This window comes from Chionomys nivalis, chromosome 7 (genome assembly GCF_950005125.1).
Source record: "Chionomys nivalis chromosome 7, mChiNiv1.1, whole genome shotgun sequence".
NCBI lineage: Eukaryota > Metazoa > Chordata > Mammalia > Rodentia > Cricetidae > Chionomys > Chionomys nivalis.
The window spans coordinates 96,433,520-96,451,496 of NC_080092.1; the positions used below are offsets into that span (position 1 = coordinate 96,433,520).

General features: G+C 53.0%; 2 protein-coding genes across 2 annotated transcripts; both read right to left on the reverse strand.

Moving 5' to 3' along the window:
* Positions 1-1,650: 1,650 nt before the first annotated feature.
* On the reverse strand, positions 1,651-7,822 carry Trim65 (tripartite motif containing 65). Its single transcript, XM_057776814.1, has 6 exons — positions 7,268-7,822; positions 4,649-4,744; positions 4,227-4,460; positions 3,971-4,145; positions 3,789-3,854; positions 1,651-3,328 (listed from the first exon to the last, which is right to left on the reverse strand). The coding sequence occupies exons 1-6, from the start codon at positions 7,688-7,690 to the stop codon at positions 2,754-2,756; spliced, it is 1,569 nt and encodes a 522-aa protein (XP_057632797.1). The 5' UTR covers positions 7,691-7,822; the 3' UTR covers positions 1,651-2,753.
* Positions 7,823-8,897: 1,075 nt separating this feature from the next.
* Mrpl38 (mitochondrial ribosomal protein L38) lies at positions 8,898-16,160 on the reverse strand. The gene is made up of 9 exons (XM_057773289.1): positions 16,013-16,160; positions 15,731-15,910; positions 11,994-12,128; positions 11,712-11,920; positions 11,227-11,299; positions 11,057-11,102; positions 9,658-9,816; positions 9,348-9,484; positions 8,898-9,220 (listed from the first exon to the last, which is right to left on the reverse strand). The coding sequence occupies exons 1-9, from the start codon at positions 16,077-16,079 to the stop codon at positions 9,084-9,086; spliced, it is 1,143 nt and encodes a 380-aa protein (XP_057629272.1). The 5' UTR covers positions 16,080-16,160; the 3' UTR covers positions 8,898-9,083.
* Positions 16,161-17,977: the final 1,817 nt, after the last annotated feature.

Genomic DNA, 17,977 nt, shown 5'->3' on the forward strand with positions numbered 1-17,977 from the left:
GGAATGTGGCTGCAGCCGTATTGCTTCAGAAACAACAGCAACCACAAAACCCGGAAGGTCTGGTGGCTCACAGTTTGTGCGTGTAATCCCAGCACTTGGGAGGGTAAGCCGGAAGATTGCCAGTCACCCGACTGAGGCCAGCCTGGGGACACTGTAGCCTCCAGACCAGTCTGGGCTATAGGATAAGAGCCAGTCTCAACCCCTTGCCCCACTAAAAAGTCAAACAGAAACAAAACCACAGGTCAGAAGCAGTCTAGCCATGCTGGGTGGGTGAGACAGTCTGTGATTACAGTACTGAGGAGGTAGAGGCAGGAGGATGGATGCCCTGGACTGCAGTGAGCTTGAAGCCACACTGGGCTTCATAGGGAGTTCCAGTCAGCTAGGTTACATAGCTGATGTGGGATTCCCCTCTGTATGCTGTAAATACCATTGGTTAATAAAGGAACTGTCTTGGCCTGTGCAGGGAATAGAGGTAGGCGGGGAAAACTAAACTGAATGCTGGGAGAAAGGAGGCGGAGGCAGAGAGAAGCCATGTAGCCCCCCCCCCCAGACAGACGCTGGAACTTTACCCAGTAAACCACAGCCACATGGTGATACACAGATTACTAGAAATGAGTTAAATTAAGATATAAGTGTTAGCCAATAAAAAGCTAGAGCTAATGGGTCAAGCAGTGTTTTAAATAATACCGTTTCTGTGTGTTTATTTCCCAGCTGAGCGGTCGGGAACCAACAAGTGGCCTGCTGCAACACATAGCAAGGCTGTCTCTGACCTGGAGAGATGGCTCAGTGGTTAGGAGCACTTGCTGCTCTTGCAGAGGACCCAGGACCCACATGGAGGCTCTCAAAGGTCTGTAACTCCAGTTTCAGGAGATCTGTCGCCCTCTTCTGGCCTCCTCAGGCATTGCTCACAATACATGAGGGCAAAATACACACACACATAAAGATTTTTAGAGAAAAATGCTTTTTTTTTTTTTTTTTTTTGGTTTTTCGAGACAGGGTTTCTCTGTAGCTTTGGTGCCTGTCCTGGAACTAGCTCTTGTAGACCAGGCTGGCCTCGAACTCACAGAGATCCGCCTGCCTCTGCCTCCCAAGTGCTGGGATTAAAGGCGTGCGCCACCACCGCCCGGCCTAGAGAAAAATGCTTTATAGTGATATTTTATTTGTGTTTTAATAAATAAAGCTTGCCTAAAGATAAGAAGGGCAAAGTTATACCACTAGAAGTCAGGCAGTGGTGTCACAGACCTTTAATCCCAGGATTTGGGAGACAGAGGCAGATGGATCTCTGTGAGTTCAAGGCCACCCGGGAATACACAAGATCAATGATGAAACAAATCCAGGTGGTGATGGCTCACACCTTTACTCCCAGTCCTAGGGAGTCAGACACCTTCAATCTGAGCACTAGAAGGAATATAAAATGGGAGAGAGAGTTTTAGTCTGCTTAGTCTGTTCTGTGGTCACCCTGCCTTGATAGAGGTAAGACTTCTCTTGAGGCTTGGCTGCTTTGCTTTTCTGGTTTTTGGGAGGAGCCACTGATGGTGGGCTTTCGGAGAGGGCAGGGTTTGGAACAGGAGTGAGTCTGAGTTCCCAGTCAAACATCTGGGCAGGATTTGGAATGGGGCCCAAGCTGAAGATTCCCAACAAAAAGAATTTCTAAAATTTTTTATTGTACAAAGTTTACCCACACATATAAAAACAGATAAATGCTTAAGAGATTACAAAAGAAAAGAAAAAGAAGTTACAAGAGTGAGCATCCTTGTAAACACCACCAAGATTCGAACACGGGACATCTCAGGTTAAGAAATTATACCAGGCTGGGGATGCTGTCAGTGAGACAGGGAGGAATCCATTTTGTTGTTGTTGTTGTTTGTGCTTTGAGTCAGGGTTTCTGTGTGTAGCCCCGACTGTCCTGGAACTCACTCTGTAGACCAGGCTGGCCACTTACAGAAATCCACCGGCCTCAGCATCATGAGTGCTGGGATTAAAGGTGTGAGCCATCACCACCCAGCCAAGGGAGGAGTTCTTGTCTAGCATTCAACATACTCCAGGTTCTAGCCCCAGTACACATACACGGAAAATTCTACTTCCAGAAATGTGAGCAAAAAAATCCAAGGACCCTCATGGAAGCATGTTCTGGAAGAGCTGGGCCGAGCAAGCTGCTCACATCCACAGCACCAAAGCCTATCACCACATCTGCTCTCCACAACCTGCGCTTAGTCTCGAGCTGGTGGAACCGTTTGGGAAGGACTAGGAGGTGTGGCCTTGTTGGAGGAAGTGTGTCACTGGGGGTGAGATGACAGGTTCAGTCTCTCTCTCTGCCTGGTACCCGTGGATCAAGATGTAAAACTCCCAGCTACTGCTCTAGCACCAAGCCTGTCTGCTTCCCACCATGATGATCATGGAGTCATCTTTTAAAACTGTAAGCAAGCCCCCAGTTAAATGCTTTCTTTAATCAAACTTGACTTGATCATGGTGTCTCTTCACAGCAATAGAACAATGACTGAGACAGATGTCTAAATGCCAAGAGCTTGGCTTTTGCTTGGGGCTGGGGCTTCCTGTTTAATTTTTTTCCGGCTTCTGTCCCCTTCAAAGAGAGTAAAAAGTAAACTTTTATTTAGGGGTTCCCCTCCCATCTCTCTCCTCTGAGTCAAAAGAGGCCACCAGCTATTCCTTTTAGAATGGTGACCTGCAGTCTCCAAGTCAGAGGCTGAGCCACTCCTGGGCACACAGGCATGGCGGCCCTGTCTGTGCCTCCCTCAGTTGAGGGCTGAGACCTCTTCCTGGGGCTCGGGAGGGAGCTTGGCTTCCGGCTGATGGCAAAGAGTCAGGGTCCTCCCCTCAAGGAGCCAGAAGACGGGGAAGAGCGGCTGGCTGAAAAGCTCGTGGAAGGTATGAAGCAGCTGTGTCTGTGGTTCGAGGCTGTAGAATTTGAGGCAGCCGGAGGTCAAGTTCAAATCTACGCCCAGGAGATGCCCAGGCACCCCGTGCAGGCGCTGGACCTTGCCGTTGTGCCAGGCCTGGATACTGTCCTCCAGGATGCAGAGGCCCCAGGAGTAAGGGCCACGGCCGATGTTGTCTGTGTGGGTCCCCTCCTTTCTGCGCGGTAGTTTGGGGTAGGCGACGCCCAGTGTCACAGAGTGGTCGGAGGTGTGCACCTCCCAGTAGTGCTGTCCCGTCTGGAAACTCTGGGCGCACTGTACCTGCCAGAGCTCGAAGCTGCCTGATCTGGCTGGGCCCTGGGCCTGGTAATGGTGTGTCACCTGCTGGTCCTTGTGGGACAAGCACAGGTACTTGTTGGCAGTGTCCGGGTCAAAGGTCAGATTGCGATAATCTATTGGGAAGAGATGAACATAGTGGCGACAGTGTCATTTCCCCCGAGGAGAGCATAGGGAGTTACATTTACAGAGAGTTCAAATGTCTATCGTGCTGTGGGCAGAGCACCAGTGAACGGCTCACTGCTGCCTCTGAGCTGGAATCTTCCACATGCCCCCTCTCATAAGAGGGGAAACTGAGACTCAGAGAGTTAAGTTCACATCGTGTTCAGTGGAAGAAATGTGATGGACCCCAGGTCCCCGTGGTGCTCTACTGGCTGGGTAGATGAGGAGGAGGGCTTATAACCCGCAGCAGGCATGCAGAGGTGTGGCCTGGCTCAGGAAGGGCCATGGACGGGACATCAGAGCAGGCCCTTCACCCCATACACTCACAGGCATATGCACACATACACAAACTCTCGCATGCACACAAAGGTGTACACACGTGAGTGGACATGACACAGGCATTGGTCTCCTTACTCTGCCAGAGTTTCTTCCTCAGCGGGCACACTGTGCTGGGGACTGGTGGCAGGGGACCCAAGGCCTCTAAAGAACAAAGTAGAATTAGGGGAGTGGGTAGGAATGATCCCTAACTCCCTCGCCCCGTCTACCCACTGGGGGGTGAGGGTAGGACCTAGGGGGCAAGGAGAAGCCAGCCTTACCCACAGGACCAGCGTGGGCAGTGCTGGCAGCCACCCTGGGGGGCTTCTCTTCAAGAAGGAGCCCACACAGTGGGCTAAGCAATTCATTCACGTTGTTCAGCTGCTGCACTTCATCCCACTGCGGAGCCGTCGGTGGCCCAAGGGCCTCTCCAGGTTCAGAGAGCTGCTGCAACTCCTGAACCCCAGAGACAGTGTCAGCGAGTGGGGTGCAAGGTGCGGAAGCAAGGCCCTAGCCCCCTGTCCCGAGATTTGGTACCTGGAAGAAGACACAATCATCTGCTTGCCCCAGGAGATCCTGCACACTGTGGCTGTACTGAGACAGGACCTCCCGGTGGTCCCTTAGCCGCTGTATCTCGCTCAGAGCCTGGCCCAGCGCCTGCTCCTTGGCTGCCTCTATGTTCCTCAATGTCAAGTCCCGCTGCATTTCCAACGCCTGTAACAGGCTGCTGAATCTGCTGGAGACCAGCGAGGCCAGGGTGCAGGCTGAACTCTGTGTGGGCACAGGAGGAACCTCAGGGTGGCCAGACTCGGCACTACGGCAAGGCAGGCCAGGTCCTCAGTCACCCACTGGCCTGAAGGGTGGGATGGACAGGGGGAGTCAGTCAGGGCCCTTGGAACCTCCTCCCCACTGGGGCCTGGCTTCTAGTCAACTTCCCATTCCCTGCCCCGGCCAAGTACCTCGATCTGGCTCCTTTGCTGCTGCAGCTCCTGAAGCTGGCTCTCTGCCTCGGTGACCTGTTGCCGGGTAACCTCCACTCTAGCATTCAGCTGGTCCTGTGGCACCCAATCAGAAGGCAAGCATTAAAAGAGGGCTAGGTCAGGCCACCACCACCATCCACATGGATACTAGGCTCTCTGCCATGCTGTACATGGTCAGAGTCCCAGGGAGGCCTGCACAGGGACCCTTCTCTGCAAGGCGCAGGATGGTTTGTGACCGTTGTGGATGTCTTGAGTTGAAGACCCGACTTTCGGTCCCACTCCTGTTTCTTGCAGGTTGAACGATCTGAGCAGAGCTCCCGGGCCACCTTCTCTCGTTCATAATTCCACCCCTCATCCCGGGCAAGGAATGAGAACAGTAACTCTGGCCAACAGAGTCTGGAGCAGGAAAGGAGACGATGGGAGTTGTCTCAGCCGTGATCGGTTCAGCGTATAAGAGCCCAAAAGGAAGACAGGGCCCCGATTGTTTGGTTGCGTTCCATTGTCCTTGGGGCCTGAAAGGAGCTGGGAATACCACCAGGCTGAGGCTCATGCCTGGCCAGGAGTCGGTCTCATTCCCTGCTTTCGCTTCTTCCACACCCTGCCTTGGGACAGGGTCTCACTGTGTAGCCCCGACTGGCCTGGACCTTGCTGTGTAGACCAAGTTGATCTTGAACTCGCAGAGATCTGCCTACTTCTGCCTCTAGCATGTTGGAATGAAAAGCGTGCGCCACCACCATGCCAGGTAATTGTGTGAGTGTGCCTGTGTTTTCAAGACAGGGTTTCTCTGTGGCTTTGGAGCCTGTCCTGGAACTCTTTCTGTAGACCAGGCTGGCCTTGAACTCACAGAACCTGCCTCTGCCTCCCAAGTGCCGGGGTTAAAGGCGTGCGCCACCACCGCCCGGCTCCAGCTAATTTATTTCTATTTTTACAAAATCTTACAAATAAAGACTTTTATGTGAAGTTGGTGTAAGCATAGACAAATGCTTGAACGCTGAAGCGCACATGTGAAGGTCAGAGGGCAACCCTGGGTGTCTCAGTTCTTGCCTTGAGACAGGATCTCTTGCCACTGCATATGCCAGGCTAGTTGGCCCTTGAGCTTCCTATACCTCACGTCCTGTCTGTCTCAAGCACAATTCCGGTCCTGGGAGCACGAGTCACCTGACCGAAGCATCCTCCTTGCTGTGGGCTCTAACCTCCCTGCAGACTTTTGGGCCCAGCTTGGTCGCTTACACTCACGAGCAGCTGAGTCTCATCCTTGCTGTCGGGAGCTTCGGCAGCTCCAGGGTTCACTCCCCACAAATGAAAGCCCCTTTTTTTCCTTCCAAAGCCACGCACTCCTTTGACCTCCCCTTGGCCCTGTCACCAGCATCAGAACGGCTTCCCAAGCACTCCCCCCTTTGCTCACTGTGTGTCCTTCACCACTCACCCGCCCTCCTTCCCTGTCTGCCAGGCTTCTCAGTCACCCTTCTCCTTGCCGTCCTTATGCCATCCTCCTGCGACGCTACAGAATGCACTGCTCTCCTTCTCTGTCCCATCCCCAGCAACTTCAGCCTCACACTCCCGGCTGAGACGGCCGTGGGCAAGGGTACAGGCCACCACCATAGGGCCGGTTTCATCACCAGCCCTCTATCCAAACCTCTCAGCAGCACGGAGCACCTAGAGACAGCGTTCTCCCTCCTGCAACCCACTGTGCCCTGGCCACTGTCTCTGTAGTCTGTCAGGGTACAGCTGCAGGCAGGCCGACTCCTTCCAACTATGACTTCCAACTTTCTCTTTACTGCCCGACTCTCCTCCCAGCTCTCAGGTGATGCCGTCACCCGTTCCGCCCACACAGTGTCCCACTGCATCTGTGCCCTCCCTCAGATCTCACCTCTTATGCCCCCCAAATCTGATGGCATCATTGCCTTGTCTCAAGCTCCCCACTATTACTACCCTGCCCATCATGGTCTGGTCCCCCATGACTTGACGATCATCAGGGACCTGCCTCCTGCCTATCACCTCAGATCCTGGGCTAGCCTCTTCCCGGTGCCCATCCCCACATCCTCTTTTTTTTCTGGCTGACACTTCCTCTTCCCTGATTGCCCTCCCCCCTTTGTTTAATTTAATTTTTTGGGGGGAGGGTTGGAGCCTGTCTTGGAACTAGCTCTTGTTGACCAGGCTGCCCTCGAACTCACAGAGATCCACCTGCCTCTGCCTCCCAAGTGCTGGGATTAAAGGCACGTGCCAACACTGGCCAGCTCTCTCTACTCCTCTTAAGCAGGGTGGCCCTGCTGTCTCTATAGAAGGAAACATTCAGGTTTTGCTGGGACACTATCTGACCCTGGAGTAAATCCTAAGTCTCTGAGGGACAGAAAGCCCAAATGATTGATTTGCTATACACGGCCCCCCTTCCATACTGTGCATAGTGTTTGTACACTTACTGAATGCTGACCAAAGTAGCAAATGGGGCTGCCAGCCCTGGCCTAACACTCTGGAGGGCTGGGTGTCACATTCAGGTGCACGGCCCTCTGGTTTCCTCTGGGAGCCGGCAGCCTCCTGCTGCAGCCCCAGTCTCTGGCCACGAATAGTCCCCGCCTTCCGAAAGGCCCCATCCCGCACCTCGCGCATGCGGCGCTCCACGTCCAGCAGCGCCCGCTCGTGGTGGCGGCACTCGTGCACTGTGCAAGCGCTGCACACGCAGAGGCCCTCGGTGCGACAGAAGAACTCGAGCGACCTCCCGTGGCGCGGGCAGCGTGCGCTGTGGCCGGCGCCGGTCTCCTGGCGCAGGATGGCGGTGGCCGGCGCCGGCAGCACGGGAGGCAGCGTCTTCAGCAAGGTGCTCAGCGTCACGTTGCGGCACAGCTTGGTGCCCTCCGGGAAGGGCTGGCGACACACGGGGCATAACTTCTCGCTGCAGCGCCAGGAGTCCTGGATGCAGGCCCCGCAGAAGCTGTGCCCGCAAGGCAGCGTCACCGGGTTCCAGTAGCGACTCAGGCAGATGGAGCAAGTCACCTGGTCCTCCTCCAGCAGCAGAGCCGCCATGGCGGAAGCGGGCCAAAGGGTGCAGACCTCTTAAAGGGGCTGAGACAGCCGCGGGAGAGCGAAGGACAGCCCAGGAAGACACGACAGTGCGCCAGACATCACGGGAACTGCCCTCCAGAGGCCTAGAACGTTCCTTGGCAGGGATCCAAGTCACCCTTGCCCGCCTTCTGACGCACTGGGAGCTGGGGTGCGGCTCCCACGTGTCCCACCCTGTCACCGTGCTTCTCCTCTAGCTCCTCCTGAGGATCCGATCTTACTTTCAAGGGACCCCACTAGGAAGGAACCCCACTAGACCCAGGACCATCACTGAGATACCACCTCTGGGGGCATTTTCCTGGCCAGTAAACTAAACTGTGAGTGAGGGTCGTCCAGTAAGGAACCTGGTAACACTTGGTAAATGCTCCTGACCCTGGACCATATTTTTGGTTCGTTTTTTGCTGGAGCAGAATTTTAGGTACTGGGATATCTCCCTTCTCTGGGAAATGTGTAATTTTGGTTCTTTTAGAATAATGATATGGAAATTTTCTGGTCACTTTTTTCAGAGACCCCGTATTCTTTTTTTGGGGGGTGGGGGTGGGGCTCAAGGTAGGCTTTCTGTGCAGCCCTGGCTGTCCTGGAACTCTGTAGCATGCACCACCACGCCCATTTGAGACTATTTGAATAGGGCTCACTACTGCAGCCCCTAGTGGCCTCAGAAGTCTTTACCTAGCCACCTGAGCAAACACCTATGCCTCCTCAGAGGCTCCTCCAGCAACCCAATCTTTGGCTGGGTGAGTTCCTGGTGTCTCAGCTGTTTTTGCACCCCATTTCACAGGGTGACTACCATTTCCTCTACAGCTGAGCAGAGCGGGCGTCCAGGACTTCCCTGAGCAACGTGAATCAGCGTTCTCATCTTTCTGACCAAGTCAGCAGAACTGACTTGACGCTAGGCCTTCTCCTTTAGAGTCAGAGGGACATCTAGCCACACTGGGGGTTCGAGGCCTTGGCTGGAGCTGTTGCTAAGTCTGACAGGGAGGGCCCCAGCCCAGGGGCAGGAGTGCCTGCCTGAAGAGGTCCTGATACCTGGGGCTGTCTCCCACAAACCTTAGAGGACAGGCAGCTTCACTTCCCATGCAGATCCCCAGCGCCCAGCTGAAGGGTGTCCTCTTCCCACCCACGGAACACTACGGCTTCACTAGAGGGGATCTGGTACCCACAAGAGTGTATGTATGGGCATGAGGAAAAAGTATTTTATTCACACACAATCGAAACACCTTCCAGCAGGCCCCGGGGCCTGATGGGACAGGCCCTGCAAGGGAGTGTCTCAGACAGGGCTCCAGACGGCTTCGTTACTCGGAGGTGTGACCTTCTTCCAGCTGTGCAGGCTCACTCTGAGGTGGATGAGTTCAGCCTCTCAGTAGATCCCATAGGTGGGCTCATGACTGTCTCTGTATCGGTCCAGATAGCGTAGGGGCTGCTGGTGAGGGAAGCGCTTCTGTTTGGGGTGGTAAGGGGGTGGCCGCACAAATTCAAACACAGGTTCCCGCATGCCTGCAGAAAAGGAAAAGGGACCTGGACGACTGCTGGAACTGCCCACCTTGGCTGGCAAAGGCAAGGCCAGAGAGGTTTCTGCCCCCAGGCCTGTCAGACCACCAAGCCCTAAAATGAATGCCCTTACCTAAAAGCTGATGGAAGGTGCGGGTGACTGAGTCATCCCAGCGGCACTGGAAGAAAGCCAGACCAGCTGGGGTCATGGCATCCTGGTGCTTCTTGTAGAAATCAAAAGTACGGAAGGTCCGCTGGGCCAGCTGGAGGCTAGGACAAGATGGGCGGTATCTGAGAGTGGGGGGGAGCACTACAGGCAGTCCTGGAAAGCCCCCGGGGTCCACCCAGCATGCTGGACTTCCTCCCAGGAGGAGGAAGAAGCGGGAGCCACAATCCCAGAGAGCTGGCCCAGGGTGAAGGGTGCAAGGAGGGGTATAGATTACCAGGGTGAGGGACGGGTGTCCTCAGAGAAGTTGATTGGCTTGTCCTGCTTGAAGAGCAAGAAGGCAAAGCGGTGGAAGCCAGAGCCTCGAGCAGGGAAGGGGGGGAGGTAGGGACATGTCTCCTGTCCTTCAGCTACCCTGTTGCTTGGGATGTTGGTCCTGGTAGGAGGAAAGCGAGGCGGCAGGAGAACCCTAGCACCGCACCCCAGAGGCACTCACCCCCAGGCCAGACCCTGAACAGTCTGAAGCGTGCTGACCTCCAGGACCTCAGCACCCACTGTGAAGGGAGCAGGTGTGGTTCAGAGACCAGAGATGGCTCAGGGGTTAAGAGCACTGACTGCTCTGCTGGAGAGTCCGAGTTCCATCCCCAGCACCCACATGGAGGCTCACAACCATCTAGAACTCCCAGGAATCCAAAGCCATAGGCATTAGACTTGCAAGTGGTGCACATATAAAAACGCACAGCTAGATGTGGCGACGCACGCCTGTAATCCAGCACTTGGGAGGCAGAGGCAGGCGGATCTGTGAGTTTGAGGCCAGCCTGGTCTACAGGATGGGTTCCAGGACAACCTGGGCTGCTACACAGAGAAATCCTATCTTGAAAACCCAGAACAAATAAAACACTGTACAGGAGACAATAAAATTAATAATTCTTAAAAAAAAAAAGTCTTCTGCAAAAAACAAAACAAATAAAACCGAGACCACCACGGCAGTGCCAGCATGAAGCAGCAGGCTGACTCGGGGATGGGAACCGGGCGGTTACCCATCATTTAAGTTAGGGAGCCACACCATTTTGGGGCTGCTTTTCTCTCCATGCCCCAGGGTCATGTCAGGCAGTTTCCAGCCTGCTGCTGTGGTAGCCATTGTACCCCTTGCCCAGTCACGACCCTCCAGAGTCCTGCTAAACAGGTTGATAACCGTAGTGGGGGAGAGGCGGGCAAGGCAGAAGTCAGCTTCCTTCCCAAAGCTCGGGAAACCTGTGTGACCTCTGCCCCTGGCCTGTGCTCAGGGCAGAAACAGGGGTTGAATGTCTGCAGAGTTGCTGCCTACAGGAGCTGCTCCTGGTCCTCCTCTTCACAGTCACAGCACCCCTGGGTAGGAAAAGCTTCAGTGACATCGCCAGTTTCACAGGACAGAAAATGAATAGCTCAGAGCAATGAAGAGGCTTGTGAGGATTGGCCAGGGCCTACTGCACTTTCTCTTTCTCTGAGACAGGGTCTCATTATATAACATCAAACTCAGAAAGATCTGTTTGCCTATGCCTCCAGGGTGCTGGGATTAAAAGCAGGTGCCACCACACCTGGCTTCTGCCACTTTCCCCTGTATTTGTGCTCAAGCACATACTTGAATCCCAGGGCCTCCTGGAATCCCCTAGCTGCCTTCCCACCCAGATACTCACAGCAGCCAGTGAACATACTCGGCATCTGGCTCCAGCAGGTGCCCATCTGCACGGAAACACAGAGACCGTCCTTTCAAAGGAGCCAGGCCTGGAGGGTGCCCCCTGCCCAGATCCCCGGGTTCTTGGCTCAGGGAAGGGAGGCTGGAGGCCAGGTGGTCTCTGACACCTACCCAAATTGGTAAGTAGTAGTGTCCACAAGGAATCCTTGTCTGCCTCATAGGTCACCTCTGGGGCCTGGGAAGCCTAGCAGGGAGAGATTAAGGGAGTGCTCACCCTCACCAGGTGAAAACTGTTTTCTCTGTAGAGGGCTGGAGCCTGTAGGGCCTGGAGAAGGGATTGCCTACGCTCACTCAAACCAGGACCCGACAGCTCCTCAGACCCCGACAGGGAAAGAGGAGTTTATAGACCGCCCGCCGCTTGTCCTGAGACCTGAACTTAAGGACCATGTGACAGACATGGAGGCCATTCCAAAGACAGTGGCGGCTCTGAGAACAGGAACACATGGTACTTCTCTTTGTCTTATTTCTGTGACTTTCATGATGTTGATTTCCAGGAAATCAAAGGCAGAATAACCAAATGTTAAGCCTAGACAGAGTGATGCCACAGTGTGTGTGCCCACGTTCACACAGCGCCGAGAGGGGACGGTAAGCATTACCTCTGCTGGAGTCACTTCATTGCCATGATACACCGGGATCAGATCCTCTTCTTCCACAGCATAAGCCACATGAAGGGGAACCCAGGGCACAAAAGTGGCACCGTGGAACAGGTCTCGGTAGAGGCCATAATACTCCGCCAGACGCTTCTTGTGGTAGGGACCACTGGTCCTCTCCCACTCGGCCCGCACTGCCTCTAGTGGGATGCTGGCTGAGGAGGAACAGTGTAGCTTGAATACAGTGGGAGGAGCATGCACCTGGGACCCCTCTTCTGGGAGGCTCACCTGTGCGAAGGCGGGCTGCCCGTTCTTTTTCCGCATTGGCTCGAAGCTCCCGGATAAAGTGTTTCCGCTCTTGTAGCTGTTGGGTCCTAATGACCCTAGGTGGAGGCAGTCCAATGTCAATTTTGTCTTTGGGATCTAGAGAAGATAGATATGCTTATGTTGGGATAAGCAGAGCCAGGTTTTTGTTTTTTTTTTTTAATTCAAGTACATGTGTCTGTGTGTTGATTCATGTGGAAGCCAGAAGTTGACTTGGAGTATTTTGCTCCACTGTCCTTAGTTTTTTTTGTTTTTGAGACAGGGTGTCCATTAACTAGCTCTGTAGACCAGGCTGGCCTTGAACTTACAGAGATCAGCCTGTCTCTGCCTTCCAAGTGCTGGGATTAAGGGAATGTGCCACCATCACCCCACTTGAAGTTACCTTTATAGTGATTCAAGACAGCCAGGAGGTGGTGGCGCACACCTTTAATCCCAGCACTTGGGAGACAGAGGCAGCCAACCTGGACTATGGAGCTGAGTTCCAGGACAGCCAGGAATACATAGGGAAACCCTATCTTGAACCCCGCCTCCCCCCAGGCATACACATCCAAGTCTTAAGTAGAGTTAGTAACAGTTTCAGGCAGATTTAAAGAAACGGCTCCCCAGCTAGTGGAAATGCTTTTAATCCCAGCAGTTGGGAGGCAGAGGCAGGTAGATCTCTGAGTTTGAGGTCGGCCTGGTCTACAGAGTGAGTTCCAGCACAGCCAGAGAGGGCTGCATAGAGAAATCCTGTCTCAAAAAAAAAAAAAAAAAAAGTATGACGTTTTATTTTCTGTTTTTTGTTTGTTTTGTTTTTGTTGCTGTTTGAGATAGGGTCTAGTTAACCTAGGCTGGGATTAAAGGCGTGCACTACTGCTGCCCAGTTGAGACTCACGTTTACAGGCAGATAAACCACTCATACATCATTTGGAAGTTTGTTTTTTTTTTTCTTTTTTTTATATAATTTATTTAATTTTATTCTATGTGCACTGGTGTGAAGCATTCAGATCCCCTGGAACAGGAGTTAGTTACAGTTGTGAGCTGCCGTGTGGGTGCTGGGAATTGAACCCGGGTCCTCTGGAGGAGCAGTCAGTGCTCTTAACCTCTGAGCCATCAATCCAGCCCTGGAAGTTTGTTTAAATTCAGACTTTGACCCATTCAAGACCACACGGCTGGGTGGCTCTTAGGGAATGCCTGTGCTGTTGGTTGTGGGGTACAATTGGGGTACAAGGACCTAGAGACCCTTCAGCCCAACACTTATCAATGTACTGAGACACGACATGCACGGAGCCCTCGTCTCCGGTGACAGTAGCTGCATCCTCTGTTCCCTATCTCAGTTTACATTTGAGGAGCCAGGAGTGGGAGGCAGAGGCAGGGGAATATCTGTGAGTTCTAGGCAAGTCCAGTCTACACAGCAAATTCCAACCCAGCCAGGGCTACTGTTTCTCAACAACAAATACATTTGAGGCCACTGAGGATCAAGGATGTCAGGCCTCTGAGGAGCTGGAGTCTAAATCAGGCTATTCAGATCAGGCTCAAGCCCTTAAATACCACAGACACTGCTTGTACTGGCTGAGATGTTGCTCAGAGGTACAACACTTGCCTAACATGCACTGGGCTCTAGTTTGATCCCTACAAGGAATAACAAGAACAGTTAGCAACAAAAAATCCATCTTTTTCAGGTGGATCTCTGAGTTCGAGGCCAACCTGGCCTACTGATCGAGTTCCAGGATAGCCAGGGTTACAAAGAGAAACCGGTCTCAAAACAAAACAAACAACAAAACCCCACCTCTTTAAATCACACAATGCATGTTGTCTTACTTAGGGTTTCTATTGCTGTGAGGAAACACCACGACCAAAAAGCAAGCTGGGGAGGAGAGGGTTTATTTGGCTCACACTTCAGCATTGCTGCTCATCACTGAAGGAAGCCAGGACAGGAGCTCAGACAGGGCAGGGTCCCAGAAGCAGGAGCTGATGCAGATGTCACCGAGGGGTGCTCCTCACGGCTTGCTCAGTCTACTTTCTTTCTTTCTTTCTTTTTTTTTTTTTTTAATATTTATTTATTTATTTATTATGTATACAATATTCTGTCTGTGTGTATACCTGCAGGCCAGAAGAGGGCACCAGACCCCATTACAGATGGTTGTGAGCCACCATGTGGTTGCTGGGAATTGAACTCAGGACCTTTGGAAGAGCAGGCAATGCTCTTAACCTCTGAGCCATCTCTCCAGCCCCTTTCTTTTTTTTTTTTTAAATATTTATTTGTTATGTATACAATATTCTGTCTGTGTGTATGCCTGCAGGCCAGAAGAGGGCACCAGACCTTATTACAGATGGTTGTGAGCCACCATGTGGCTGCTGGGAATTGAACTCAGGACCTTTGGAAGAACAGGCAATGCTCTTAACCGCTGAGCCATCTCTCCAGCCCCCTCAGTCTACTTTCTTATAGAACCCAGGACCAGCAGGGCAGGGATGGCACCACCCACCACGACTGCGCCTCCCGCATTGGTCACGAAATGAGAAAATGCCTTACAGCTGGATCTCCTCAGCTGAGGCTCCTTCCTCTCTGATGACTCCAGTTTGTGTGTTGACGCACGAAACCACCCGGTACACACGTGAAGCCGAAGCTCAGAGAACTAGGTGCTTTATCCTGGGGACCATGGTCTGGACCCCAGCAGTGATACTGGGCAGCTCACCAATGCTTGAAGTATAACTCCAAGGGATGGATGCCCTTTTGTGGCCTCTGTGGACACCTACAGACTTATGCACGCACATACAGATAATAAACTTTTTTTTTTTAAAAAAAAATGTTTTATTATTTCTACAGTGTTCCTCTTGCATGTACACCTGCAGGCCAGAAGAGGGCATCAGACCCCATTACAGATGGTTGTGAGCCACCATGTGGATGCTGGGAATTGAACTCAGGACCTTTGGAAGAGCAGTCAGTGCTCTTAACTTCTGAGCCATCTCTCCAGCCCCCTAAACTTTTTTTTTTTTTTTTTCTTTTTAGAACAGGGTTTCTCTGTGTAACTACTCTAGCTGTCTGTAGACCAGGCTGGCCTCGAACTCACAAGAGATTTCCCCCTGTCTCTGTCTCCTGACTGCTGGGACTAAAGGCAAATGCCACTATCGCTCGGCTAACACTTTTTTTATTTTTTAAAGGATGTATGTTAGCTTCATGTACTGGTGAGTGTCAAAAAACAAGCAAATCAAAACAAAACAAAACAACAACAACAGATTCTCTTAAGGCAGGAGGATTGCTGCAAGTCTGAGGCCAGTCTAGATTACAGTTTACTCCAGGTCATCATACCCTGCAAGATCCTGTCTCAAAACTAACAGCAATACACACTAAGAGCAAATTCTTTAAGGTTGGGTCCCTAAGTCACTTCTCCCAGGTTTCCCACCGTGTGGGTGCAAGGATCCAATGATGGGCAAGACAGGCAAGATTCTGTGCTCAGGGTAGCGACTATGGGGAGGCTGGAAGGCAGGACAAGGTGTGGCAGAGCACATCAGGAATACAGAGAGGTGCTCCAACTCCAACACGAAACGGGGGCGGAGTCGTCAGGAAAGGATTTCGGTCGACGACTTAGAAGGAACTCTAAGGGGTGCAAGCAGATCCTCCCTCCCTCGTCCCGGGAGCACACAGGGGCCGAGGCTGGGGGAGAGTATGCTACCCGGTCACCGGGTCTCCTGCCCGCCCAGCTCGGCGCCGTCGCCCGCACCTGTCTCCTTCACGAAATACTCCCGATACGTCCGCCACCAGTGCGGGGCCCGCGCCTCCTGCTCCGCCCGGCGGCGGTACCGCTCGAAGCTCCGGTACTTCTCCAGCCGCTCCAGATTGCTCACGTCAATGTCCTCGTTGGGCATAGGTCCGAGAGGGGGCGTCCGGCGGCTGAGGGGCGCTGCGGGCAGAGACGGGGGTGTCACGCCGGCTCCAGGCCCCGGCTGAAGCCCAGGGCTGGGGCTGCAGGACCCCAAGAGCTCCCTAAGCCCACACCACTCACCCGAGGTGCTGAAGCCCCGGCATCTCCCGCTCGCCAACAACGCGGCACGCCACCAGGGCGCCGCCATCTTCCCCCAGGACGCCAGAGACGCCCGTAGGACCCAGACAGAGGTGGCCAGCGAGAAGCCTGCGCGTCCCGCTGGAGGCTCCGCCACGCTCCGGTCAGCCCCGCCTCCGTCAGAGGCCCCGCCCCCGCTCCTCGGAAGGCTCCGCCCTATGGATTCAATCTCCAGACTTAATTTTGAAAGCTGGGGACCTTTCCCAGGGCGACAAGGCCACAAGCTGCACTTGGGCTGAGAGTTGCCACTAGGCAGTAGCACGGACGTATAGCTCCAAGAACAACTATGGGTTTTGACCCGGAAGATCCCATGACACAGGGATTGGTGGGGAGGATTCTGGAGTCAGAGTTGGGAATAAGACAGGTGATAACAGCGCTCACTTCCTAGATCTGTTAGGATTTGCACGCTGGCGTATCTGTTATCTCTTGCTCGTCTCCAGTTCATAGCTCTGGTGGTCTCTATCTGCTTCTGTCCCAGCCGCAGCCCCTCGGCCCTGGAACTAAAACTTTCCAATACAGCAAAGCTTCACTTCCTCAGCTTCTCCCGAGACCACAGGGTACATGTAGTGCTGTTATGACTTTTCCCTCGGTGACCTGTCTGCCTTGAAGTGGTTCCAGAAGTCTTCACCTCTCAAGTCCAGGCTGATGGCAATCAGTTGCTTTACTAGCAGCTGTGCGACCGACCCTCCAGCTCACGCTGAAATGTAATGGGGTCTCTACATCCAGCATAAACGATCACATCTTAGAATTCATTACTTCCAGGCAGCTAAGCCTCGCTCATCACTTTTGTACATAAAAAACCTTCTTTCTCTTTCTTTCTCTCTCTCTCTCTTTCTTTCTTATCCCAGGTGTAGTTCCCCTTCCCTCCCCTCCTCCCACCCCCTTCTGTTCCCACCTCCCAGTCCATGTCCCCTGTTTCTGTTCAGCGACCTAGGCACTTTTCATGTGTTACAGTTGTGTAGCTTGGTCCTCTTGTGGGACTCCTATCAGTGGGAGCAGGGGCTGTCGCCAACTCTTACTAGCTTTTCAGACCTTCCTCCTCATACTGGGTCGCCTTGCCCAGCCTTAACGGGAGGTGCTTAGTCTTACTACAACTTGATGTGCTGTGTTTTCTTGGTACTCACTCCATACAGGTTTGACTCACGACTGTTTATGTGTTGAGAGCACTGAGTCCCAGGCTCGTTTAGTCCTTATGGGCACCAGCTAGAGCAGCAGCATCACACCTGCCCCTGTGTCACATCCTCTTCCCCTATGGGAACTCAAGCCCAGGCCCTGCTACTTGTCATCCTGTGCAAGGGTTTGCAATCCCCAAGTATCCTCTTCCACCCTTGAGGCAGAGGCCATGAATTACTCCCGTCCAGGTATCCCGAAGGACAGCAGGTGCCAGAGGAAAGGGTATAAGGTCATAGAACCCTGTGCCCGATCACTTTAGGTCAGCCTTTTGCAACACTACCTGCCTCTTCTGTGGACTGTTTTCCAAAGTAACAGCAGCGTAAAGCAAATACTGTATTTCATTCTCTTTTTTCCGAGAAAGGGTCTCTCTACACACCCCTGGCTGTTCTAGAACTTGCTCTGTAGATCAGACTGGCCTCCAACTCAGAGATCCACCTGCCTCGGCCTCCTGAGTGCTTGGATTAAAGGTGTGAGCCACCACTTATTCTGCAGTCCAGCTGACCTGGCTGGGAATGTTCTGTAGCTCAGACTTAATCTCAAATTTAAGGCAATCCCACTTCTTCAGTCACTTGAGTGCAGAGATTACACATGTGAGCCACAACTGGCCAGGACAAACATTCTAATAACTAAGGACACATTCCAGTGGGCCCTAGCAAGCTCTAAGGATCTAGATAATAGGAACATATGGATGGGTTTCAAGGACAACTAAGGGGAAGAACATTTATTTACCCACCA